The sequence below is a fragment of the Salvelinus alpinus genome, chromosome 22 (assembly GCF_045679555.1).
Source record: "Salvelinus alpinus chromosome 22, SLU_Salpinus.1, whole genome shotgun sequence".
NCBI lineage: Eukaryota > Metazoa > Chordata > Actinopteri > Salmoniformes > Salmonidae > Salvelinus > Salvelinus alpinus.
The window spans coordinates 10650765-10677434 of NC_092107.1; the positions used below are offsets into that span (position 1 = coordinate 10650765).

The window sequence follows — 26670 nt, forward strand, 5'->3', positions numbered from 1 at the left end:
CACCGGTACAGAGTCAATGTGCGGGGGCACCGGTTAGTTGAGGTAATTGAGGTAATATGTACATGTAGGTAGAGTTATTAAAGTGACTATGCATAGATGATAGCAGAGGTGTAAAAGGAGGGGGGCAATGCAAATAGTCTGGGTAGCCATGAAGGGGGAGGTGTTTAATCCCAGGGTTCTTAGCTTAGTGATGAGCTTTGAGGGCACTATGGTGTTGAACGCTGAGCTGTATTCAATGAATAGCATTCTCACATAGGTGTTCCTTTTGTCCAGGTGGGAAAGGGCAGTGTGGAGTGCAATAGAGATTGCATCATCCGTGGATCTATTGGGGCGGTATGCAAATTGGAATGGGTCTAGGGTTTCTGTGATAATAGTGTTGATGTGAGCCTTTCAAAGCACTTCATGGCTACCGACGTGAGTGCTATGGGTTGGTAGTCATTTAGACAGGTTCCCTTAGTGTTCTTGGGCACAGGGACTATGGTGGTCTGCTTGAAACATGTTGGTATTACAGACTCGGACAGGGAGAGGTTGAAAATGTCAGTGAAGACACTTGCCAGGTTGTCAGTGCATGCTCTGTCCTGTAGCTTAGCATCTGCTTCATCTGACCACTTTTTTATTGATCGAGTCACTGGTGCTTCCTGCTTTAATTTTTGCTTGTAAGCAGGAATCAGGAGGATAGAATTATGGTCAGATTTGCCAAATGGAGGGCGAGGGAGAGCTTTGTATGCATATCTGTGTGTGGAGTAAAGGTGGTCCAGAGTTTTTTTCCCTCTGGTTGCACATTTAACATGCTGATAGAAATTTGGAAAAACGGATTTAAGTTTCCCTGCATTAAAGTCCCAGGCCACTAGGAGCGCCGCCTCTGCGTGAGCGTTTTCCTGTTTGCTTATGGTGGAATACAGCTCACTGAGTGCGGTCTTAGTGCCAGCCTCAGTCTGTGGTGGTATGTAGACAGCTATGAAAAATACAGATGAAAACTCTCCAGGTAGATAGTGTGGTCTACAGCTTATCATGAGATACTCTACCTCAGGTGAGCAAAACCTTGAGACTTCCTTAGATATCGTGCACCAGCTGTTATTTACAAAAATACATAGTCCGCCGCCCCTTGTCTTACCAGACGCCGCTGTTCTATCCTGCCGATACAGCATATAACCAGCCAGCTGTATGTTGATAATGTCGTCGTTCAGCCATGACTTCGTGAAGAATAAGATATTACAATTTTGAATGTCCCGTTGGTAATTTAATCTTCCACGTAGGTCATCGATTTTGTTTTCCAAAGATTGCACGTTTGCTTGCAGAATGGAAGGCAGCGGGGGTTTATTAGATCGCCCACTAATTCTCAGAAGGCCCCTTTTTCTCTGCCTTCTCTTCACGCAAATGACGGGGATCTGGGCCTGTTCCCTTTGAAAGCAGTATGTCATTCACGTCGGGCTCGTCGGACTCGTTAAAGGAAAATAATATTCTGACAGTTCGTGGTGAGTAATCGCAGTTCTGATGTCCAGAAGTTATTTTCGATCATAAGTGATGGTAGCAGCAATATTATGTACAAAATAAGTTAAAACGTGAATAAGTTAAAACGACACAATTGGATAGGAACACGTAAAACGTCAGCCTTCTTCTCCAGCGCCATCTTAACACTAGTCTCCCAGTCCCTGCTGCTGAAAAACATCCCCACAGCATGATGCTGCCACCACCATGCTTCACTGTAGGGATGGTGCCAGGTTTCCTCCAGACGTGGCGCTTGGCATTCAGGCCAAAGAGTTTAATCTTGGTTTCATCAGACCAGAGAACCTTGTTTCTCATGGTCTGAGAGTCTTTAGGTGCCTTTTGGCAAACTGCAAGCGGGCTGTCATGTGCCTTTTAAAGAGGTGTGGCTTCCGTCTGGCCACTGTACCATACAGGCCTGATTGGTGGAGAGCTGCAGAGATGGTTGACCTTCTGGAAGGTTCTCCCATCTCCACAGAGGAACTCTGGAGCTCTGTGGAGCATCGGGTTCTTGGTCACCTCCCTCACCAAGGCCCTTCTCCCCTGATTACTCAGTTTGGCCGGGCGGCCAGCTCTAGGAAGACTCTTGGTGATTCCAATCTTCTTCCTTTTAAGAATGATGGAGGCCACGCTGATCTTGGGGACCTTCAATGCTGGAGAATTTTGGTACCCTTCCCCAGATCTGTGCCTTGACACAATCCTGTCTCGGAGCTCTACGGACAATTCCTTCAACCCCGTGGTTTGGTTTTTGCTCTGACATGCACTGTCAACTGGGACCATATATAGACAGCTGTGTGCCTTTCCAAATCATGTCCAACCAATTGAATTTACCACAAGTGGACTCCAATCAAGTTGTAGAAACATCTCAAGGATGATCAATGGAAAAAGTATGCACCTGAGATCAATGTCGAGTCTCATAGCAAAGGGTCTGAATACTTATGTAAAGAAGGTATTAATGTTATTTATTTTTAATACATTTGCTAAATTTAAAATACAATTGTTTTTTCTATGTCATTATGGGGTATCATGTGTAGATTGATGAGGATTTTTTATTTTTTTTATTCATTTTAGAATAATGCTGTAACGTAGCAAAATGTGGAAAAAGTCAAGGGGTCTGAATACTTTCTGAATTGACTGTATATTAATTTGTGGATGTCCATCATCCATTTCGTATGATATGTTACGAATTCCAATTCTTATGATATGTTACGAATTACAAAACGTACAATATGTTACGAATATATGTTACGAATTCCAATTTGTTGTGGCTAACGTTAGCTAGGTGGCTAACACTAACGTTAGCTAGCTCTAGGGATTAGGTGTTTGGGTTAAGGTTAGGAGTTAGGTTGAAGGGTTAAGATTAGGGTTAAGGGTTAGTGGAAGGTTTAGCTAAAATGGATATGGTTCGGGTTAGGGGAAGGGTTAGCTAATATGCTAAATAGTTGCAAAGTAGCTATAAAGGAGTAAGTAGTTGCAAAGTTGCTAATTAGCTTTTGGGTTGCTAGACAGTCATGTTATACGCCCACACATCCACCCCAACCATCCATCCTTCTTTCATTTTTGCTTTAAGTAACCTATCTGTAATCATACCAAACCGAACATATCATACTAATTTGGGTGTCAAGGACTTCCATTTACTATTTTACGTCTAGTCTATGAGACTAGTCTGATATACCAAAAGACTTATTTCTGTCTGCTTTTACTTTCTTGCTCACAGTTTAGAGAAAAACAGAAATATTGCATAATTTACATAATGAATCATTGCATAGAAAAAAGCATAAGAAAACACTCACTTAGATACATAATACATGGCGTATCGTCTACCTTGTTCATTTGGGGGTATTATTGGTGCTTTGTATTTTACAATTCACTTTTGGTTTCTTTAGATTTTTTTAATAGGGCTTTGATAGAGAGGCAAACATTCCTACCTGAAGCTTTGGGATCACTGGTCTAATAAAATAACTTGCTTGCTGGGTTCCCCAGCCTTCCTCCCACTACATACTAACACAGACAAAGATGCCCTACACAATCAGACAGGCATGCAGACAGACAGGCAGGCAGGCAGATATACTGTGTAGGCACAATTCTGGACCATGGGTCCTTTGCATCTTGCCATTTCCCTAGAAATGTACACATGAATATTATATTGCATTGTCAATGTGTAGCTATGCATTGTTCCACTTTGAGATTTAAATGTGTTTTAAAGTTTATTGCAAGTATTACAGTTTTGGTATATTGTGCCATTTGGCATGGCAAATGGAACATTTGATGTGAAATTTTCAGTTGGGTTAACACATTGAAATGGGAAGAGAGGATGCTCTCTCACCCAAAGGATTCTCATGATCACACTTATCCACAGGGAGTGAGGCTCCATCAATCTGCTGTCAACATTACAGACAGGGTGGGTCAATCTCCATCCACACACATTGAAACACTCATGTATGAACACTAATATCATAGCTATTCTTACGAACACTCTCATGCATGACATCAAGATCAGAGACTGGGGAAGAGAAACTGAGATTCTACTGCCGACAGAATAAATGAGAAACAAATTAGTTTTTTCCCTCCTACTATTGCTATTTTCACTCAATGAGAAATACATTTGCTTTAGATTTTCATTTACGGTCACAATTGTCTTAAATACCATGTGATACAGTACGTTGAGCTGAAAGACACACATGGAGCAGCAACGTGACTCACCATGTTGAAAACGATGAAGACACCATCCACCACCAGACACAGGAAGGAGGCAATGATTCCGAAACTGAGGAAAACAATGGCCGCCACAAGCTGGAGAGAAAGGGAAAAATACATTATTCAAAAAGATAGTAACATACACACATGACTGAGCACATGCTAGTAGGACTAATGTTCAACAACAAAACTAGGAAGACTGCGCATATCCTTCCAAGTGGGTTGTAGCAATCCCACTTGCACAGACGTCAATTCAACGTCTATTCCACGTTGGTTCAAGGTAATTTAATTGAAATGACGTGGAAACAACTTTTATTCAACCAGTGTGTGCCCAGTGGGATGTTTAAAGCTTTCAATTTCATCTGATGAAGACAGAAAACCAAATGATTGTTACAATAAACACAGTTGGGCGCATATATAAATTAAGACATGTCAGACAAAATAGCTGAACAGATTCAACTAAATGTCACCCAGTGTTAACACAATATCCACACAGAGAGAGAGAGGATATGAAGGAGCTGTGGCCGCCAACAGACAATTAGAAACAGATGCGGGAAGGGGTGGGAGGGAGTTTGTGGACCTGAGGGAAGCATGCTTTGGGACGTGTTCATTACCCATTGGGAAAAAATTGGTTGCATCAATGTTGTTTCCACTTAATTTCAACAAAGAACTCAATCTGATGACGTTGGATCCACGTGGAAAACTAATTGGATTTGCAAAAAGTCATCAACGTAAGGGAATTTCATATTTTTTTACCCTAACTTTGAACTTAAATCCAATGACATGGTGGACTTCATGTTGAAGTCACATTAGATGACATCTCAACGAAATGTAACTCAAAACTAGAAGTTGAAATGATATCTGTGCCCAGTGGGTAGGCACCAAACTGAAGAAAACTGCCAGAAACAGGAAGGAACTACAGTACATTGACTTCCTAAATAAGAAATACATTTTTACACAGTTGCAAAACATTTTTTAAAGTTTTCCATTACATGCCCCAATACAGGGGTTCTTGTCCGCGGAGGTACTGGAGGGGTCCGCGTCCAGATCTCAATATATACTGAACACAGTGCCTTCAGAAAGTGTTCATACCGCTTGACGTATTCCGTATTTTGTTGTGATATACATTTAATTTGAATTCAGGGTATTTTTTTACCCATCTACACATAATACCACATCATCACAAAGTGAAAATATGTTTTTAGAAATGTTTGCAAATTTATTGAAAATGAAATATCAAATTTACATATGTATTCACACCCCTGGGTCAATACTTTGTAGAAGCACCTCTGGAAGCAATTACAGCTGTGAGTCTTTCTGGGTAAGTCTATAAGAGCATTCCACATCTGGATTGTGCAATATTTGCCCATTATTCTTTTTAAAATTCTTCAAGCTCTGTCAAAATGGTTTTTGATCATTGCTAGACAACCATTGTCAGATCTTGCCATATATTTTAAAGTAAATTTAAGTAAAAACTATAACCGCTCAGGAACATTCACTGTCTTCTTGGTAAGCAACTCCAGTGTAGATCTGGCATTGTGTTTTATGTTATTGTCCTGCTGAAAGGTGAATTCATCTCCCAGTGTCTGGTGGAAAGCAGACAGAACCAGGTTCTCCTCTAGGATTTTGCCTGTGCTTAGCTCCATTCTGTTTATTTTGTATCCTGAAAAACTCTCCAGTCCTTAATGATTACAAGCATAACTATAATCAATGTTTCGGCACTGAGCAAATTTCAGGTCTGCTGAGCGCAAACAAAAAAGTTTTGAAAATTCAATGCAACTTCTGGCATGCGTTTACTGTGAACACTGAGGCTGTACACGCTTTAAGTTATAGTTATAACAGTGGCTATTTGATCATAATGTAAGCCTATCAGAGTCGCCTACCATTAAAAAAAACAATGGAGAAAATGCATCCCACATTTTCACATGGAAATAGCTGTTCTATCATTCAGCCTACAGTAGCAGACAATGTATGTTGTTCAATGTAAGCCTACATTCAATGAGACTTTGAAAAAAATATGCAGGGCTTGACATTAACCTGTTTATCCACTTGTCCTTCAGACAAGGAGGTGACTGAAAATGTTGTGTTTGATGCAAGAAACCACTACAAAATGTAATTAATTATTATTCCCATACCATTATTACAGAGAATTAGATCAATTATGCTACCCTCTGTCTATTGGCTACTTAGGCTTGAATAAGCTGTCTCAAAATACAACAATGCCCCTTTAATACAGAAAAAAGCTATTTACCTGTCTTGCTTTTCAAAGATGGCTAGAAATGTACATGTTTTGTGCTCTTGTAGTTAGCAACCACTCCCCCATTGCTGACTAGAAATGAGCTATAACTGGGCTAATAACTCACTTACTAGCAAAGAATATTAACAAATGTACACACCTGGCTACATGCAGCTCTTGCTTTGATCTCAAAACAAGCACATCTACTTTGCCCCACTCATGCTGTTAACACAGTCCAGTTCAAAGTGAATGGCACAGATCCATATATGACAATGGTCTATTTACATATAGGGATACTGCAGCTCTGATTGGTTATGGCGCACCAGTCTGTGTAGAGTATGGGCCTGAGTAGAATCCTGGCAGGTGTCTTCACTGACATTTTCAACATGTCCCTGACTGAGTCTGTAATACCAACATGTTTCAAGCAGACCACCATAGTTCCTGTGCCCAAGATCACAAAGGCAACCTGCCTAAATGACTACAGACCCGTAGCACTCACGTCTGTAGCCATGAAGTGCTTTGAAAGGTTGGTAATGGCTCACATCAACACCCTTATCCCAGAAACGGTAGACTCACTCCAATTTGCATACTGCCCAAACAGATCCACGGATGATGAAATCTCTATTGCACTCCACATTGCCCTTTCCCACCTGGACAAAAGGAACACTTATGTGAGAATGCTATTCATTGACTACAGCTCACCATAGTACCCTCAAAGCTCATCACTAAGTTAAGGATCCTGGGACTAAACACCTCCCTCTGCAACTGGATCCTGGACTTCCTGACGGGCCACCCCGAGGTGGTGAGGGTAGGTAGCAACACATCTGCCACGCTGATCCTCAACACTGGAGCTCCACAGGGGTGCATGCTCAGTCCCCTCCTGTACTCCCTGTTCACCCACGACCTCATGGCCAGGCACGACTCCAACACCATCATTAAGTTTGCAGACAACACAACAGTGGTAGGCCTGATCACAGACAACGACGAGACAGCCTATAGGGAGGAGGTCAGAGACCTGGCCATGTGGTGCCAGAATAACAACCTATCCCTCAACGTAACCAAGACTAAGGAGATTGTGGACTACAGGAAAAGGAGGCCCGAGCACGCCCCCATTCTCATCGACAGGGCTGTAGTGGAGCAGGTTGAGAGCTTCAAGTTCATCGGTGTCCACATCAACAACAAACTAGAATGGTCCAAACACACAGAGAAAGTCGTGAAGAGGGCATGACAAAGCCTATTCCCCCTCAGGAAACTAAAAAGATTTGGCATGGGTACTGAGATCCTCAAAAGGTTCTACAGCTGCAACATCGAGAGCATCCTGACTGGTATGGCGATTGCTCGGCCTCTGACCGCAAGGCACTACAGAGGGTAGGTAGTGCGTACGGCCCAGTACATCACTGGGGCTAAGCTGCCTGCCATCCAGGACCTCTACACCAGGAGGTGTCAGAGGAAGGCCCTAAAAATTGTCAAATACCCCAGCGGCCCCAGTCATAGACTGCTCTCTCTACTACTGCATGGCAAGCGGTACCTGAGTGCCAAGTCTAGGACAAAAAGGCTTCTCGACAGTTTTTACCCCGAAGCCATAAGACTCCTGAACAGGTAATGAAATGGCTACCCGAACTATTTGCATTGTGTGCCCCCCCCCCAACCCCTCTTTTTACGCTGCTGCTACTCTCTGTTTATCATATATGCATAGTCACTTTAACTATACATTCATGTACATACTACCTCAATTGGGCCGACCAACCAGTGCTCCCGCACATTGGCTAATTGGGCTATCTGCATTGTGTCCCGCCACCCACCAACTCCTCTTTTACGCTACTGCTACTCTCTGTTCATCATATATGCATAGTCACTTTAACCATATCTACATGTACATACTACCTCAATCAGCCTGACTAACCGGTGTCTGTATGTAGCCTCGCTACTTTTATAGCCTCACTACTGTATATAGCCTGTCTTTTTACTGTTTTATTTCTTTACTTACCCATTGTTCACCTAACACCTTTTTTGCACTATTGGTTAGAGTCTGTAAGTAAGCATTTCACTGTTGTATTCGGCGCACGTTACAACTAAACATTGATTTGAATTGATTTGAATAACCTCTGTAACTGTTTTAAAGTCCCCATTGATCTCATGGTGAAATTCCTGAGCCGTTTCGTTCCTCTTGGTAACTGTATTGATACACCATCCAAAGTGTAATTAATAACTTCACCATGCTCAAAGGGATATTCAATATCTGTTTGTTTTTGAGTGTTTAAAAAAAAATCTACCAATAGGTGCCCTTCTTTGCGAGGCATTGGAAATACTTACTGGTCTTTGTGGTTGAATCTGTGTTTGATATTCACTGTTCGACTAAGGGACCTTACAGATAATTGTATGTGTGGGGTACAGAGATGAGGTAGTAATTCAAAAATCATTTTAAACATCATTATTGTGAGTCCATGGAACTTATTATGTGAATTGTTAAGGAAATTGTTACTCCTGAACTTATTTATGCTTGCCATAACAAAGGGGTTGAGTACTTACTGACTCAAGACATTTCAGCTTTTTATTTTTCATTAATTTGTAACAATTTCGAAACCTCATAATGCCAAAGTGGAATTATGTTTATGCGTGTTGGCTACTGACAAAAGAATCTAAATTTTAATCAATTTTAAATTCAGGCTGTAACACAACAAAATGTGGAAAAAGTCAAGGGGTGTAAATACATTCTGAAGGCATTGTAGTACACTACCGGTCAAAAGTTTTAGAACACCTACTCAATCAAGGGTTTTTCTTTATTTTTACTGTTTTCTACATTGTAGAATAATAGTGAAGACATCAACACATATGGAATCATGTAGTAACCAAAGAAGTGTTAAACATATCAAAATATATTTTGTATTTGAAATTCTTCAAAGTAGCCACCCTTTGCCTTGATGGCAGCTATGCAAACTCTTGGCATTCTCTCAACCAGCTTCATGAGGTAATCACCTGGAATGTGAATTGTGATTTTAATTGGAAATACTCTTGTTTTCTTATACGATTACAAGAACCGTAACAAGAGACAGAAATGAGCAGGTGAGAATAATTAGCTGACTCCTTTACTTCATATTACAACCTCACGAATGTTTACAGTTTTTCTAAATTCCAAGAAAACTGTGGTAAAAGGTATTGATAACAGAAGAACAGCTAACAAATACCCATCTGGCAATATTTTCTAAGATTCACACATTAACTAGTTTGTTTGTTTGAGTGTGTGAGTGAGTGTCTGCACTGCAGGCATTGAGATACTTTCCAAGCCAGGCACATTTTCTCATCTATGCTGAGGTCCCCTCACTTTCTCCATCTCTTTCATCAACATAACGAGTTGCTTTATGTTTATACACTCAGTATCTGCCTCCTTTTTCACAGTGTTTTCTTCTGCTGGATAAAATGAGATGGTATGATATGGAGCAGCCCCACATGTACTCATCAATATCCTTATCCACTACACACGCACACACACACGCATGCACACACACACACACACACACACACACTCTACTCTGTCCATCTTCTCTAACGTGTTAATGATTAGTCCTGCTGTATGAGGTGGAGAGTGAACAGAACAGAGAGTACCATGGGTGTCACACCCTGATCTGTTTCACCGGTCTTTGTGATTGTCTCCACACCCCTCCAGGTGTTGCCCATCTTCCCCATTATCCCCTGTGTATTTATACCTGTGTTCTCTGTCTGGCTGTTACCAGACAAACAGACTACCAGTGTTTTTCCCTTGCTCCTGTCTTTGCTATAGTTCCTGTTTTCTTGTTTCCCAGTTTTGACCATTCCTGCCTGCCCTGACCCTGCCTGCCATCCTGTATCTTTTCCCTACCAATCTGGAATACTGACCTGGGGCCGATGAGAGCCTTTTGGACTCTACCCTGGCTTCCGAGCTGGGCATCCCCACTCAGCCCCGCTCCATTCCCATGGACGTTAGAGCACTGAACGGGCACTCTATAGGCCGGGTCACCCACAACACCACTCCCATCAACCTACTTGTGTCAGGGAACCACAACGAGGCTATCCAGTTCCTGCTCATTAAGTCTCCTCAGATTCCCGTGGTATTGGGATTCTTCTGGCTCCAGTGACACAATCCCCTAATTAACGGGTCTACTGGAGCCCGTTCTGCCACGCCCATTGCCTGAAGTCAGCACAACCTGCCCCGGGATGTCTTCCTGTGGGCTCGGGAAGTTGCCCCAGACCTCTCCGCCATTCCCGTAGAGTACCAGGACCTCCGGGACGTGTTCAACAAAGCCCGGGCCACTTCGCTTCCACCGCACCGACCTTATGACTGCGGGATTGACCTGCTCCCTAGCATGACTGCGCCCCGGGGACGACTGTACTCTCTGTCAGGACCAGAGACCAAGGCGATGGAGACCTACATGGAGGACTCCCTAGCTGTAGGATTCATCCGGGGGCCTGATAACCGGATGTTTGTTCCTGACGCCGTCCGCTCCGCTGTCCTAAAGTGGGCCCACTCATCCAGGCATGCCTGCCACCCAGGCTGCCGTCGGACCCTGGTCTTTGTGCAACAGCGCTTTTGGTGGCCTACCATAGATTGGTTTCCTAAAGCCGCCCACTTCATTCCTCTCCCCAAACTATCCTCTGCCAAAGAGATGGCCCAGCTCATGGTGCAGCACGTCTTCCGGATCCATGGACTACCAGTAGATATGGTGTCTGACCAGGATCCTTGCCATGCAGTAGTAGAGAGAACAGTCTATGACTGGGGGTCTTTGACAATTTTTAGGGCATTCCTCTGACACCGACTGGTGTAGAGGTCCTGGATGGCAGGCACCTTAGCCATCCTGGATGGCAGGCAGGATAGAGTTGTGGTCGGATTTACCAAATGGAGGGCGAGGGAGAGCTTTGTATGCGTCTCTGTGTGTGGAGTACAGGTGATCTAGAATTTTTTTCCCCCACTTGCTTCAAGATGTCCACCATTGTTCCTGTACCCAAGAAAGCAAAGGTAACTGAACTAAATGACTATCGCCCCGTGGCACTCACGTATGTCAATATGAAGTGCTTTAAGAGGCTAGTTAAGGATCATATCACCTCCATCTTACCTGACATCCTAGACCCACTTCAATTTGCTTACCGCCCCAATAGATCCACAGACAATGCCATCACACTGCACACTGCCCTATCCCATCTGGACAAGAGGAATACCTATTTAAGAATGCTGTTCATTGACTATAGCTCAGCATGCAACACCATAGTACCCTCCAAGCTCATCATTAAGCTCAGGGCCCTGGGTCTGTACCCCGACCTGTGCAACTGGGTCCTGGACTTCCTGACGGGCTGCCCCAGGTGGTGAAGGTAGGAAACAACACCTCTAATACATGGGTGCAAGGGTGCATGCTCAGTCCACTCTTGTACTCCCTGTTCACCCATGACTGCGTGGCTACGCACGCCTCCAACTCAAATATCAAGTTTGCAGACGACACACAGGTAGTAGTCCTGATTACCAACAATGATGAGACAGCCTACAGTGAGGAGGTGAGGGCCCTGGGAGAGTGGTGCCAGGAAAATAACATCTCACTTAATGTCGACAAAACAAAGGAGCTGATTGTGGACTTCAGGAAACAGCAGAGGGAGCACGCCCCTATCCACATCGACAGGACTGCAGTGGAGCAAGTGGAACGCTTCAAGTTCCTCTGCGTACACATCACTGACGATCTGAAATGGTCCACCCACACAGAGAGGGTGGTGAAGAAGGTGCAACAGCGCCTCTTCAACCTCAGGAGGATGAAGAAATTTGGCTTGGCACCTAAAACCCTCACAAACTTTTACAGATGCACAATTGAGAGTATCCTGTCGGGCTGTTGCCTGTTACGGCAACTTCACCACCCACAACCACAGGGGCAAACTACCTGCAGGACACCTGCAGCACCTGATGTCACAGGAAGGCCAAAAAGATCCTCAAGGACAACAACCGCCCGAGCCACTGCCTGTTCACACCACTGTCATCCAGAAGGCGAGGTCAGTACATGTCCCTCAAAGCTGGGACCGAGAGACTGAAAAACAGCTTCTATCTCAAGGCCATCAGACTGTTAAATAGACATCACTAGGCGGCTTCCACCCGGTTACGTAACCCTGCACCTTAGAGGCTGCTGCCCCATATATTTAGACTTGAAATCACTGGCCACTTTAATAATGGAACACTAGTCACTTTAATAATATTTACATATTTTTGCTTTACTCATCTCATATGTATATACTGTATTCTATTCTACTGTATTTAGTCCATGCCACTCCAACATTGCTCATATATTTATATATTCCTCAATTCGATTCTTTTACTTTTAGGTTGTGTGTATTGTGTGAATTGTTAGATATTACTACACCGTTGGAGCTAGAAACACGAGCATTTCACTACACCTGCAATACCATCTGCTAAACATGTGTATGTGTCAAATAAAATGTGATTTGATTTGATCAATACTATTATCCAATGGGTTTTAGGGGTTTTCCTTCAATGTTTTACAGGCCAGACCATATTTCTGTCTTTTACACCAAACTGAGGCTGTGACTTGGATACCACACCACTCTCTATTCTTAATCACTCCCACTCTCTTTGACAGATAAAAAAAGACAATTAACTGAAAGATGCAGTATGGAAACACACTGAAACCAAAACTCAACCCCAAGTAACCTATTTTGAAACTACTCCTTTGGTCATTAGCCCTGTGAATACTGTGCATCAGGGGCGAGCAACAGCCATGGGGTGTGCATTGTTTTTTTAACAAATGGTCCACTATCAGCTAAATCAGTTGTTAAAGTGTTGGGCTGGGAAAAAAAGCCTGCACACAGCCTGGAGTTACCCAAATCCATCTCTGCTGTGCATGGCTGCAACTATAACCAAGAGGACGAGAGAGAGAGATGGATCAGGCAAGAACATGATGAGATAAGCTGGGGAATAGAGAGAGACCATTCAGAAGGAAGGACAGTACAAATGTGACAAATGATTGAGAAGTAGTATTATGTACCAGCTGTTTTCGGTTTTCCTCCAGGCAGAGTCCAAGAACACCCAGGAAGGATCCAAACGCCAACTGCAGAGATCAAATAGAACAGCCACTGTTAGAGAGATGCCAGAGGTTGGCTCTTACTGTAGAGAACTTTATGCACTATTAAAAGTCATATAACTGATGTTATTGTTATGGAAAGATTATTCCCTGGTGGACTACTACTACTACAGAATTGGGAGCATCAATGAGCTGTGCAGTTGAATCACTCCACTAATGTTACCCCCAAATCAGAATAGAGTTGCGGTGATCCAGCAGAAGAAATGCTAAGGTTTAAAACGTGGACATAATAGAAAATGTACCTGCTAACAACATGGCTGTGTCTTATCCATGTCAATTTAATAATACAATTTATAGAGGTGGATAGAGGGCACACTTGCCACAAAGCCTGTTTTAGCATGGGCAGCGCCATTAGAGATTTTCAACATTTTCAAATAGTCAATTGGGTGGGGACTTCCTATTGGTTGAGAAAAAGAAATGGACTACTTTAAAAACAGATAAGAATCAATAGCGCTTACTATGATGTCACAGAACTCTCTTTCCAACTCTATGATGCCACTACAAAACAGAATCAAACTTTAATTAAATATTCTCTATCTTAAATTTAGTAATCTCTTGTGGACAGTTCTACGTAAAAATAACTGGTACGGAAAGGAATGGGATGTGTGGGATAATGAGCCGCAGTAGTTCTAGTGTTTGGGTTTTTCGGCACTGGTTATTTGGACAAATGACAATTTCGCAGTTGTTAGCATATTTTGAATTTCCGAAGGGAAGGGGACATTCGGACCGTTCGGACCGACTGCAAAGAGAGAAGGTGGAGCACCTCGTTCTACCATCTCTTGATCCAATTTGTTAATACGTATGGACCCATAACTTATCGAGCAGCTGACCAATTACACAAGATTTTAGTTCTGGGCCAACCGAGATTATACACTTAGAAATGATCGGTCTTCAAATGTGTATAAAATCTACTGGAAAGATTTATTGACTGGTGTGAATAACAGCTGAAATATATGTTGTTTGTCTGTCATGTGCTATAATAAGATGAAGGTTTGTTCAACAATATGAATGATGACAGCTCTCACGACATTTATGAGATTTTAATTGTCATGATTTGGAAGACATCTTGTTTTGTGGACAAAGACTCACAAACCACAGTTTCCCTATCCATCAATAATAGCCCTGCCTTCTTGGCATTGCAACTTCTTTATTCTTAAGGTATGTGTAGTTTTTTTTTTATGACAAAGAGAGAATATTTGAGAAAATATGGTTATTGTTAATAGTTAATTTATATGTATAGTGAGTCATTTTCACTAAAATGGCAGATTAACATAATGGTGATTATGATGATGATGATGGTTTTAATAATAATGAGGATGATGATAATGATGAAGATGTACTTACAATGACTCCAGAGGCATATCCAGTGATGCTGAGGCTCTCTGTGCGAGTGGTGGTGTAGATCCCCAGAATGACCAGGACCAGGGACAGACAGAGCATGCCCAGTACCAGCCATATCGCCATCCTGTTCCTCCTCTTCATCAGCTCTAAACCCACAGATGCATATTCAGTCACAATACTATTTCCCTGTACAATGTATACTTAGCCCAGGTGGATGAAAGAAGGGTTAACACTTGGGGCCCCTCAAAGTTTTGTCCTCAGAATCCACATTGGCTCCACATGTGATTGCCATGTTGGGCTTTATGTGGGCTCATGTAGGGCTTCATAACCACATGTGGGGCCAAAGTGGATACTGAGGACAAAACGTTGTGGGTCCCTGACTCCCTGTTGGGTTTCCCTCGTGGGGCCTGTGGAACAGCCCTTCATTAACCCATATGGGCCCCACGTGGAAATGTTGGCTGGGACCATTTATGATTTTTTTTAAACTAAATAAAAAGTGACATGTTTTTACTGAACTCTGGCACAGAGGGAGCAGATTGCTCCAGTCCATGATTTACTATTTTCAAAAATAATAAGGATTATTCATATGATGGTAATGACTACATTTAAGATGTATTAAGGGCTCATTTGTTGTGCGGACTGTAATACTGAAAGGACAGTATAGAGAACACATATGAAAAACCCTCAGACAGAGAATAACTCCACATCTGCAAAACAGCTTTACCAAGTTTGCAAATTGATAATTAGACAGTATAATAACCATAATGGGCCGAATTCTAATTTGCGATCAGTGCATGTAAAAATCTCCCATCGAGATCAGTACATGAGTTACACGTCAGTCGGCGTTCTTTCAATTGGCAGGTCTCAAATTAGAATAAGGTCCAATGCAGAAAATCCTAGTAAATCTTAAAAAATACAGTTAAACCTGCAAATAAATGTAATATATTTCTTTCTTTGATTAATGATTAGGCTAAACTACTTTGGAGATTATAGGTTATGGCAAAAAGCTGTACAAATAATGTTTTTAAATAAGCATATAACTTGTATAGCCTTCATGTATACAGACAAAAATAACTTGCATTTTACTTGCCCAAAACGAAATCCTTTCAACTAAGCTATTTATGTGATGCTGTCATAATTTACAAAGCATAATATGGTAAAACAGTAGGCCTAATTCAAACAGTAGCCTAATTCAAATAGAGTAGCCCACACTAATTCACAGTATAGTCTAAACAGCCGAATAAACACGCATTGAATGATTGAACTCCATAGCCCACCTGCTTGACTGAGAGGAGGCTTCTCCCGATCCTCTGCGTCCCGAATGGCCCCGTTTGTCATGCTACCCAAACGGATGCTCCACGAAGTATAATATCCACAATATCCCTGAGTGAGCCAAGGGGCTGCGTCGGCTGTGCTGATTTCAGAACACCTCCGTACTGTCTGTTGCGCATGGAGCTCTTCAAAGGTTTTATAAGAGCACTGCGCGCACGGTTGGCAAACGTGTTCCCCAAATAAGCACGCATAAGATCCCTTTTCTAGTAGCCTACAACTGCGAGGATGCACTGCTCCCTTATTACAAAAGGACTAGCCTAATAATAGGCGTTTTCTTCTTAAGTCACTGAATCTTACCGTGAATGCTTTTCTTGTTTATTCAGTTGGCCGGTTAAAAAAACAAACGCCAATCTTATGAGAAATTGTATAGGCTACTTTTACAATCCTACAGTACTATACCTTGAGATGTTTAACTAAAATTAAGAATAACCTACATGTGTTTTAGAGTATGCTCTCTGTGAGAGCCAGAAATCTTGCTTGTTTGTAGGTGACCAAATACTTATTTTCCACCATAATTTGCAAATAAATTCATAAAAAATCCTACAATGTGATTTTCTGGATTTTTTTTCTTCTCATTTTGTCTGTCATAGTTGAAGTGTACCTATGATGAAAATTACAGGCCTCTCATCTTTTTTAGTGGGAGAACTTGCACAAGTGCCTAATGAATTTATTTAAATTGACTGATTTCCTCATATGAACTGTAACTCAGTCCAATCTTTGAAATTGTTGCATGTTGCGTTAATGTTTTTGTTTAGTATAAAATCACTTTTTTTTGCAGGAGACAACACATATACGAAATGAATGACGTTGTACACAATTGTGCACAATTTTCGGGGACCTGTTTTAGCTCGTGAGCGCTAATTTCTAAACCACTGGCTGAAATTTGACAAAACCTTTATAATACATCTTTATGTTAGGGAGAGAGGCTTCACTACAGGAACTGTCTGTCACACCCAATGAATAGTATTCCCTCTCAACAGGTTGCAGTGAAAGGTTGCAGGTGTTTCTTCTTCGTTTGTCCACTTAATGCTACTTTTTTTCTGCTCTGGTTGTACTCTGTTGCTTATGTAATTTTTTCTTCAATAGACAAATAGCATGCAAATATATCCCATGACAGAGAGGTTTGGTGTAAACAGTGCTCATGTGTTCTGGGGAGTTTTGAAGCCGCTGCATCCTGTTCCCTGCCCCTCCTCCGGAAAGCAGCAGGATCATCCTTAAATCCTCCGGAATCCTGTCCAAACAAACCAACCCAGGTCTTTTTGGCTGTTCCTCCTTTTCCTCATCTGGAGAAATCCAGAGGAACAAAACAACAGCATCATTCAGGGTCTTGCCTGAAGACCTTAACTGCATCATTTTTATTTCCCCCCTTCATCCTTCCACCCCGCTCTGCAATCATCTGCATCTCCACACTAGGTGCACTCCTCTGTGCTCCAAGAACACTAAAACCAATTTACCTCCACTTCACTCTAGTGTTCTTACAGGACATCAAATGTCTGATGCAATTAATCTGGTATGTTCTTGTTGCAATCCAGCTATACTTTTTCCTTCCAACAGCAGGAGATTAAGCGTTCACAGGGCACTCATAGCATGCTCTGCAAATGGCCCCTATTCCCAGAGCATTTCTCCAATGTGTTATTTCTTATGGCCCCAGCTGCAGCACATGGATAGAATCTGCACACTTATATCAATCTAATGCTTCTGCTGCAGGCACGTGCACAGACAGGGCTCTACCTGTGCAGAGCACATTCCCCTTTGCCCTTCCAGTGTCCTTTTTGGTGGTGGTATAATTTCACCAAAAATGTATGTCTTTTTAAAAAATTAAACAGTTGTCGTTAAATTCTCATCCATGCTACAGAACCAAAAAGTTGAGTGTCTTGATTGTTGACCAATGACCAGTCATCAGTATTGGGTGCACATATCCAGATTAGTGACCAGAAATAACTTGTTCACCTGCCAAAAACCGAGGAGGCATACGTTTGTCATCGTTACCTGGCGATTTGATTGATCATTTTAATTCTCCAGATAGGCCTAGTTTGGGTGGCTACTGGCTATATGTCGAACGATAAGCAGCTGTAACATCCCACTGCCTTTAATATTATGGGATGAAGATATTTGGGCAAAGTTATCACGATATGTATGAGGAATAACAGGGCTACTCAGCTGGTAATGAGCACTCTGCAGGCAGGCTGCCCTCCAAAGTGATGGCGCGGTGCAGACAGAACATGCTTTCAATCCAATCCTGCAACCTCCACTAACAGTTGGCCATATTATTTTGTTTGCTCTGGACTCCAGAGAAGTGACATGATAGGCCTACACTGAGCACACAAAACATTAAGAACACCTGCTCTTTCCATGACCAGGTGAATCCAGGTGAAAGCTATGATCCCTTATTGATGTCACTTGTTAAATCCACTTCAATCAGTGTAGATGAAGGGGAGGAGACAGGTTAAAGAAGGATGTTTAAGCCTTGAGACAATTGAGACATGGATTGGGTATGTTTGTCATTCAGAGGGTGAAATGGGCAAGGCAAAAAATGTAAGGGCCTTTAAATGGGGTATGGTAGTAGGTGCCAGGCGCACCAGTTTGTGTCAAGAACTGCAACGCTGCTGGGTTTTTCCACACTCAACCGTTTTCTTTGTGTATCAAGAATGGTCCACCACCCAAAGGACATCCAGCCAACTTCACACAACTGTAGCCTTAGTTATCTTTGTTTTCTGTATTATTTTAGTTAGGTCAGGGTGTGACATGGGGGATGTTTGTGTGTATTTGTCTCATATTGGGTGGTTGTATTGTATTAGGGGGTTTTGGTAGAGTTTATGGGGTTGTGTTCAGTGTAGGTGTCTAGGTATGTCTATGGTTGCCTGAGTGGTTCTCAATCAGAGACAGCTGTCTTTCATTGTCTCTGATTGGGAGCCATATTTAAGGCAGCCATAGGCATTAGGCTGTTGTGGGTAATTGTCTATGTCTAAACGTTAGTAGCTTGTGTGTGCACTTTCGTTTTGTAGCTTCACGGTCGTTTGTTGTTTTGTTTAGTTTGTAAGTATTTCGTTTCGTGTTCATCTTCTTCTTTAATAAATAGAGGATGTATTTATATCACGCTGCGCCTTGGTCCACTCTTTCACCTCAAGACGATCGTGACAGAATTACCCACCATACCAGGACCAAGCAGCGTGATACAAGGCAGCAGCAGCGATCGCAGGACTATGGGAATTGGGAGGAAATATTAGACGGCGGAGGACCCTGGGCACAACCAGGGGAATATCGCCACCCCAAGGCAGAGCTGGAGGCAGCGAAAGCATTGAGGCGCCGGTATGAGGAGCTAGCACGGCAGAGCGGCTGGAAACCCCAAAAATGTGTTGGGGGGGGGTCTCTCGGGAGTGTAGCTGGGTCAAGTAGGAGACTTGATCCAGCTCCCCGTGCTTACTGTGAGGAGCCGAAGATGGAACCAGAGCCAGTCGAGATGGAATTGGAGGTGAGTAAGGGGAGTGAAGCTGAGACTGTGGATGAATTAATGGGGAAATTGGAGGAGAGCGAAATGAGGGATTTGCTGGTGTGGAGCATAAAGCACCGCATCCGCTTGAAGGAGCGTGTGCGGGATTTGATGCCACCTGAGTCAGCTCTCCATACTCGTCCTGAGGTGCGTGCTAGCAGTCTGGTGAAGACTGTGCCTCCACCACGCACCAAGCCTCCTGTACGTCTCCAGAGCCCTGTACGCACTGTTCCTTCTCCCCGCACTCGCCCTGAGGTGCGTGCCCTCAGCCCAGTACCACCAGTGCCTACACCACGCACCAGGCTTCCAGTGCGTCTCCAGAGCCCTGTTCCTCCTCCACGTACTCGCCCTATGGTGCGTGTCTCCAGCCCGGTACCACCAGTTCCGACACCACGCACCAAGCCTCCTGTGCGTCTCCAGAGTCCTGTGCGTCCTGTTGCTGCTCCCCGCACTAGCCTTGAGGTGCGTGTCCTTAGCCCGGTACTTCCAGTTCCGGTACCACGCACCAGGCCTACTGTGCGCCTCAGCCGGCCAGAGTCTGCCGTCTGCCCAGCGCTATCTGAGCTGCCTGCCTGCCCAGCGCTATCTGAGCTGCCTGCCTGCCCAGCGCTATCTGAGCTGCCTGCCTGCCCAGCGCTATCTGAGCTGCCTGCCTGCCCAGCGCTATCTGAGCTGCCTGCCTGCCCAGCGCCATCTGACCTGCCTGCCTGCCCAGAGCCGTCTGCGCTGTCCGTCTGCCCAGCGTCGTCTGCGCTGTCCGTCTGCCCAGCGTCGCCTGCGCTGCCCGTCTGCCCAACGCCGTCTGAGCCGTCCGTCTGCCCAGCGCCGCCTGCGCCGCCCGTCTGTCCTGAGCCTTCAAAGCCGCCCGTCTGTCCTGAGCCTTCAGAGCCGCCCGTCTGTCCTGAGCCTTCAGAGCCGCCCGTCTGTCCTGAGCCTTCAGAGCCGCCTGTCTGTCCTGAGCCTTCAGAGCCGCCCGTCTGTCCTGAGCCTTCAGAGCCGCCCGTCTGTCCTGAGCCTTCAGAGCCGCCCGTCTGTCCTGAGCCGCCAGAGCCGCCAACCTGTCCTGAGCCGCCAGAGCCGCCCGTCTGTCCTGAGCCGCCAGAGCCGCCCGTCTGTCCTGAGCCGCCAGAGCCGCCCGTCTGTCCTGAGCCGCCAGAGCCGCCCGTCTGTCCTGAGCCGCCAGAGCCGCCCGTCTGTCCTGAGCCGCCAGAGCCTTCCGCCAGACAGGAGCCGCCAGAGCCTTCCGCCAGACAGGAGCCGCCAGAGCCTTCCGCCAGACAGGAGCCGCCAGAGCCTTCCGCCAGACAGGAGCCGCCAGAGCCTTCCGCCAGACAGGAGCCGCCAGAGCCTTCCGCCAGACAGGAGCCGCCAGAGCCTTCCGCCAGACAGGAGCCGCCAGAGCCGCCCGCCAGACAGGAGCCGCCAGAGCCGCCCGCCAGACAGGAGCCGCCCGCCAGACAGGAGCAGCCAGAGCCGCCCGCCAGCCATGACCAGCCAGAGCCGCCCGCCAGCCATGACCAGCCAGAGCCGCCCGCCAGCCATGACCAGCCAGAGCCGCCCGCCAGCCATGACCAGCCAGAGCCGCCCGCCAGCCATGACCTGCCAGAGCCGCCCGCCAGCCGGGATCTGCCAGAGCCGCCCGCCAGCCGGGATCTGCCAGGATCTGCCAGAGCCGCCAGGATCTGCCAGGATCTGCCAGAGCCGCCAGTCAGCCAGGATCTGCCAGAGCCGCCAGTCAGCCAGGATCTGCCAGAGCCGCCAGTCAGCCAGGATCTGCCAGAGCCGCCAGGATCTGCCAGAGCCGCCCCTCGGTCCGGAGCCGCCGGAGCCGCCCCTCGGTCCGGAGCCGCCGGAGCCGCCCCTCGGTCCGGAGCCGCCGGAGCCGCCCCTCGGTCCGGAGCCGCCGGAGCCGCCCCTCGGTCCGGAGCCGCCCCTCGGTCCGGAGCCGCCCCTCGGTCCGGAGCCGCCCCTCGGTCCGGAGCCGCCCCTCGGTCCGGAGCCGCCCCTCAGTCCAGTGGCGCCCTCTGGGATGGTCTTCAGTCCGGGACTCGCTGCTAGGGTCGCCGTTCCAGAGGCGCCACCAAAGCGGGTATTGACTATGGTGGAGTGGGGGCCACGTCCCGCACCCGAGCCGCCGCCGTAGGAAGGCCCACCCGGACCCTCCCCTTCTGTGTCAGGTTTTTTGCGGCCGGAGTCCGCACCTTTGGGGGGGGGGGGGGGGTACCGTCACGCCCTGGCCTTAGTTATCTTTGTTTTCTGCATTATTTTAGTTAGGTCAGGGTGTGACATGGGGGATTTTTGTGTGTATTTGTCTCATATTGGGTGGTTGTATTGTATTAGGGGATTTTGGTAGAGTTTATGGGGTTGTGTTCAGTGTAGGTGTCTAGGTATGTCTATGGTTGCCTGAGTGGTTCTCAATCAGAGACAGCTGTCTTTCATTGTCTCTGATTGGGAGCCATATTTAAGGCAGCCATAGGCATTAGGCTGTTGTGGGTAATTGTCTATGTCTAAACGTTAGTAGCTTGTGTGTGCGCACTTTCGTTTTGTAGCTTCACGGTCGTTTGTTGTTTTGTTTAGTTTGTAAGTATTTAGTTTCGTGTTCATCTTCTTCATTAATAAATAGAGGATGTATTTATATCACGCTGCGCCTTGGTCCACTCTTTCACCTCAAGACGATCGTGACACAACATGGGTCAACATGGGGGGTGCAACTCAATATTAGGAAGGTGTTCCTGTTTGGTATACTCAGTGTATTTCCCCAGTTAATATTTTCTGCTAACATGAATGACTTTCAGCTCCCAATGCAGGTGAAAAAAAGTTTATCTTGCGTTTTAAAAATGCATCACCGTTTATGGCTGTAATGGCAGGCTACATTTGCTCAGCAATTGTGTGCGCATGTTTGCGTGTGCGTGCTTGGGGGGTCGCAATTGTTGTACAACTCCTTTTTTGTTGTCGCGGGATGGATCCTGTACTGCCTTGAGTCAGTCATTCGGAAGGCACTGGCAAATAAGGAGGTGGTGGTAGCCATTTTATTCAATGTAGAGAATATGATGTGGAATGAAGGCCTACTTATCAAGCTGGATAGCATGGGGGTTGGAGGAATGGTTTTTAACTGGATAAAGGATTTTCTTTTTGGGCGATCAATACAAGTGAGGGTGGGGAGCTCTATGTCAGAAAGCCATGAGGTAGATAATGGTACCCCCCAGGGAGGTGTCATTAGTCCTTTCTTGTTCTCCATTATGATTGACAATGTATTCTTCCAGGTGAGACCTGATATTGGGAGGTCATTGTTTGCAGATGATGGAGCGCTGTGGAAGAGAGGGAGAAATATTACCCATACAGCCAGAAGAGTTCAAGAAGCGATTAGTGAAGTAGAGAAGTGGTCCCTCAGGTGGGGCTTCAAGTTTTCAGTTGAGAAAACACAGACGTTTTTTTTCTAGAAGGAAGGTTGGGGATGAAATATACTTTAAGTTGTATGGAAGGAATCTGGAGAGGGTGGGAAGGTTTAGGTTCCTGGGGGTCTGGTTTGACACTCGAAGGACATGGGTGGAGCATATTAACAGAGTAGTTGTCAAAGGAAAGAAAATATTGAATGTGATGCGTTGCTTGTCAGGAATGGAGTGGGGGTAGATAGAATGGCGTTGAAAATTATATAGCGCCGTTAAGGTCTTCAATGGATTATGGAAGTATAGCATATGGATCAGCAGCTCAGACATCTTTAAAAAGCTAGATGTTATCCAGGCTCAAGCCCTAAGAATATATTGTGGAGCACTTAGACACCTCCCCGGTGGCAGCGATGCAGGTAGAGTTGTGAGAGATGCCGTTAAAGTTAAGTAGACAACAGCTAGTTGTATAATGGTGCCGGGGGAGGTGGCTGCCGTTTTACGGGCTCCTAACCAACTGTGCTATTTCGTTAATTTTTTCGCTTTGTTTGTAATACATTTTTTTACTTATTTTGTACATAATGTTACTGCTACCGTCTCGAAAATAGCTTCTGGACATCGGAACAGCGATTTCTCACCTCGAACTGGACAAAGTTTTTTTCTATAACGAGTCCGACGCGAAGGATATACTGCTTTCTCGAGAACAAGCCCAAATCCACGTAATTTGCGTGAAGAAAAGATGGAGAAAAAGGGGGCGGAGGTCGGGCTGCCTTCTGAGAATTCATAGGCAAGTGAGTAAACCTCCACTACCATCCATTCTATTGGCCAACATGCAATCATTGGAAAACAAAATGGATGATCTACGATGATTAAGACTATCCAACCAACGAGACATTAAACTGTAATATATTATGTTTCAGAGTCATGGCTGAACGGCGACACAGATAATATAGAGCCGGCTGGGTTTACTGTGTATCGGCATAACAGAGAAGCTACGTCTGGTAAGACGAGAGGCGGGGGTGTGTGTCTATTTGGCAATAACAGCTGGTGCGCAATGTCTAATATTAAAGAAGTCTCGAGGTATTGCTCGCCTGAGGTAGAGTACCTCATGATAAGCTGTAGACCACACTATCTACCAAGAGAGTTCTCATCTATATTATTCATATCCATCTATTTACCACCACAAACTGATGCTGGCACTAAGACCGCACTCAACGAGCTGTATAAGGCCATAAGCAAACAAGAAAATGCTCACCCAGAAGCGGCGCTCCTAGTGGCCGGGGACTTTAATGCAAACAAACTTAAATCCGTTTTACCTCATTTCTTCCAGCATGTCACATGTGCAACCAGAGGGGGAAAAAACTCTAGACCACCTTTACTCCACACACAGAGACGAATAGAAAGCTCTCCCTCACCCTCCATTTGGCACAGTGACTCGCTCAACATGGAAGTGGTCAGATGACGCAGATGCTACGCTACAGGACTGTTTTGCTAGTACAGACTGGAATATGTTCAGGAATTCATCCAATGGCATTCAGGAGTGTACCACCTCAGTCACCGGCTTCATCAATAAGTGCAACGACGACGTTGTCCCCACAGTGACCATACGTACATATCCCAACCAGAAGCCATGGATTACAGGCAACATCCGCATCAAGCTAAAGGCTAGAGCTGCCGCTTTCAAGGAGCGGGACACTAATCCGGACGCTTATAAGAAATCCCGCTACACCCTCAGACGAACCATCAAACAGGCAAAGTGTCAATACAGGATTAAGATGGAATCCTACTACACTGGCTTTGACGCTCGTCTGATGTGGCAGGGCTTGAAAACTATTACGGACTACAAAGGGAAGCACAACCGCAAGCTGCCCAGTGGCGCGAGCATACCAGATGAGCTAAATGCCTTTTATGCTCACCCAGAGGCAAGCAACACTGAAGCATGCATGAGAGCACCAGCTGTTCTGGACGACTGTGTGATCACGCTCTCCGTAGCCGATGTGAGCAAGACCTTTAAACAGGTCAACATTCACAAAGCCACGGGGCCAGATGGATTACCAGGACGTGAACTCAAAGCATGAGCTGACCAACTAGCAAGTGTCTTCACTTACATTTTCAACCTCTCTCTGACCGAGTCTGTAATACCTACATGTTTCAAGCAGACCTCCATAGTCCCTGTGCCCAAGGACGCGAAGGTAACCTGCCTAAATTATGAATGATTACCGGCCCGTAGCACTCACGTCGGTAGCCATGAAGTGCTTTGAAAGGCTGGTCATGGCTTACATCAACACCATCATCCCAGAAACCCTAGACCCACTCCAATTGTCATACTGCCCCAACAGATCCACAGAGAAAGTAATCTCAATCGCACTCCACACTGCCCTTTCCCACCTGGACAAAAGGAACACCTATGTGAGAATGCTGTTCATTGATTACAGCTCAGCGTTCAACACCATAGTGCCCACAAAGCTCGACCCGGACTATTTACATTGATCCCCCATTTGCTTTTTCACTGCTGCTACGCGCTGTCTATTATCTATGCATAGTCACTTTACTTATACCTTTTTTTAACCTTTATTTAACTAGGCAAGTCAGTTATGAACAAATTATTTTTCTACAATGACGGCCTACCCCGGCCAAACCCGGACCTACATGTACAAATTACCTCGACTAACCTGTACCCCCGCACATTGACTCAGTACCGGTACCCCCTGTATATAGCCTCATTATTGTTATTTTATTGTGTTACTTTTTACTTTAGTTTATTTTGTAAATATTTTCCTAACTCTTGAACTGCATTGTTGGTTAAGGGCTTGTGTCACGCCCTGACCTTAGATATCTCTGTTTTCTATATATTTTGGTTAGGTCAGGGTGTGACTAGGGTGGGTACTCTAGTGTTGTATGTCTAGGGTTTTGTATGTCTAGGGTTGTTGTAGGTCTAGGGGTTCTGTATTTCTATGTTGGCCTGATATGGTTCCCAATCAGAGACAGCTGTTTATCGTTGTCTCTGATTGGGGATCATATTTAGGCAGCCCTGTTTCCCACTTTCTGTTGTGGGATCTTGTTTATGTGTAGTTGCCAGTCAGCACTCGTTTGTATAGCTTCACGGTTTGTTTTGTTATTTTGTTAGTTTGTTCAGTGTTCATTCTTTAAATAAATAAGAATATACGCATACCACGCTGCGCCTTGGTCCGATTCTTATAACGAGCGTGACAGCTTGTAAGTAAGCATTTCACAGGAAGGTCTACTACACCTGTTGTATTCGGCGCATGTGACAAATAAAATGTGATTTGATTTGATCCATGACATATTGGGTAAATCTACAAGGACATACGGTTACACATCCTACAAAAAAAGGTGCTCCTAGAGTGCTAGGAACATGAACAAAATCTGAATACAAGTTTTGGGTGGATAGGCAATCGCATGGCGAGAGAGATGGGGTTGTTTGGGAGGGAGTTTAGCCCCTCTGTGGTTCTTCCTGCTATCCCACCTTGGTTTCTCCCTCAACCAGTGATAGATCTACGGTTGCTTGAGAGGGTAAGAAATGTTAAGGAAGGAGTAGATTCAGTTGTAAGTGAACATTTAAGGACACAGTACTATGCT

At 45.1% G+C, this 26670-nt stretch overlaps 1 protein-coding gene across 2 annotated transcripts in view; it reads right to left on the reverse strand.

The window, feature by feature from the left end:
• LOC139549711 (transmembrane protein 255B-like) overlaps positions 1 to 26670 on the reverse strand; it is a 46367-nt gene that overhangs the window by 17751 nt on the left and 1946 nt on the right. The window contains exons 1-4 of one of the 2 annotated variants that reach the window (XM_071360406.1): positions 16143 to 16446; positions 14869 to 15011; positions 13429 to 13491; positions 4189 to 4278 (exon numbers count right to left, since the gene is read on the reverse strand). In XM_071360406.1, the coding sequence (XP_071216507.1) occupies positions 4189 to 4278; positions 13429 to 13491; positions 14869 to 15011; positions 16143 to 16203 (357 nt within the window). In that variant the 5' untranslated portion in view covers positions 16204 to 16446. Of the gene's footprint in view, positions 1 to 4188; positions 4279 to 13428; positions 13492 to 14868; positions 15012 to 16142; positions 16447 to 26670 lie in introns of those variants that run through there. The other variant, XM_071360407.1, reaches the window with a different exon arrangement.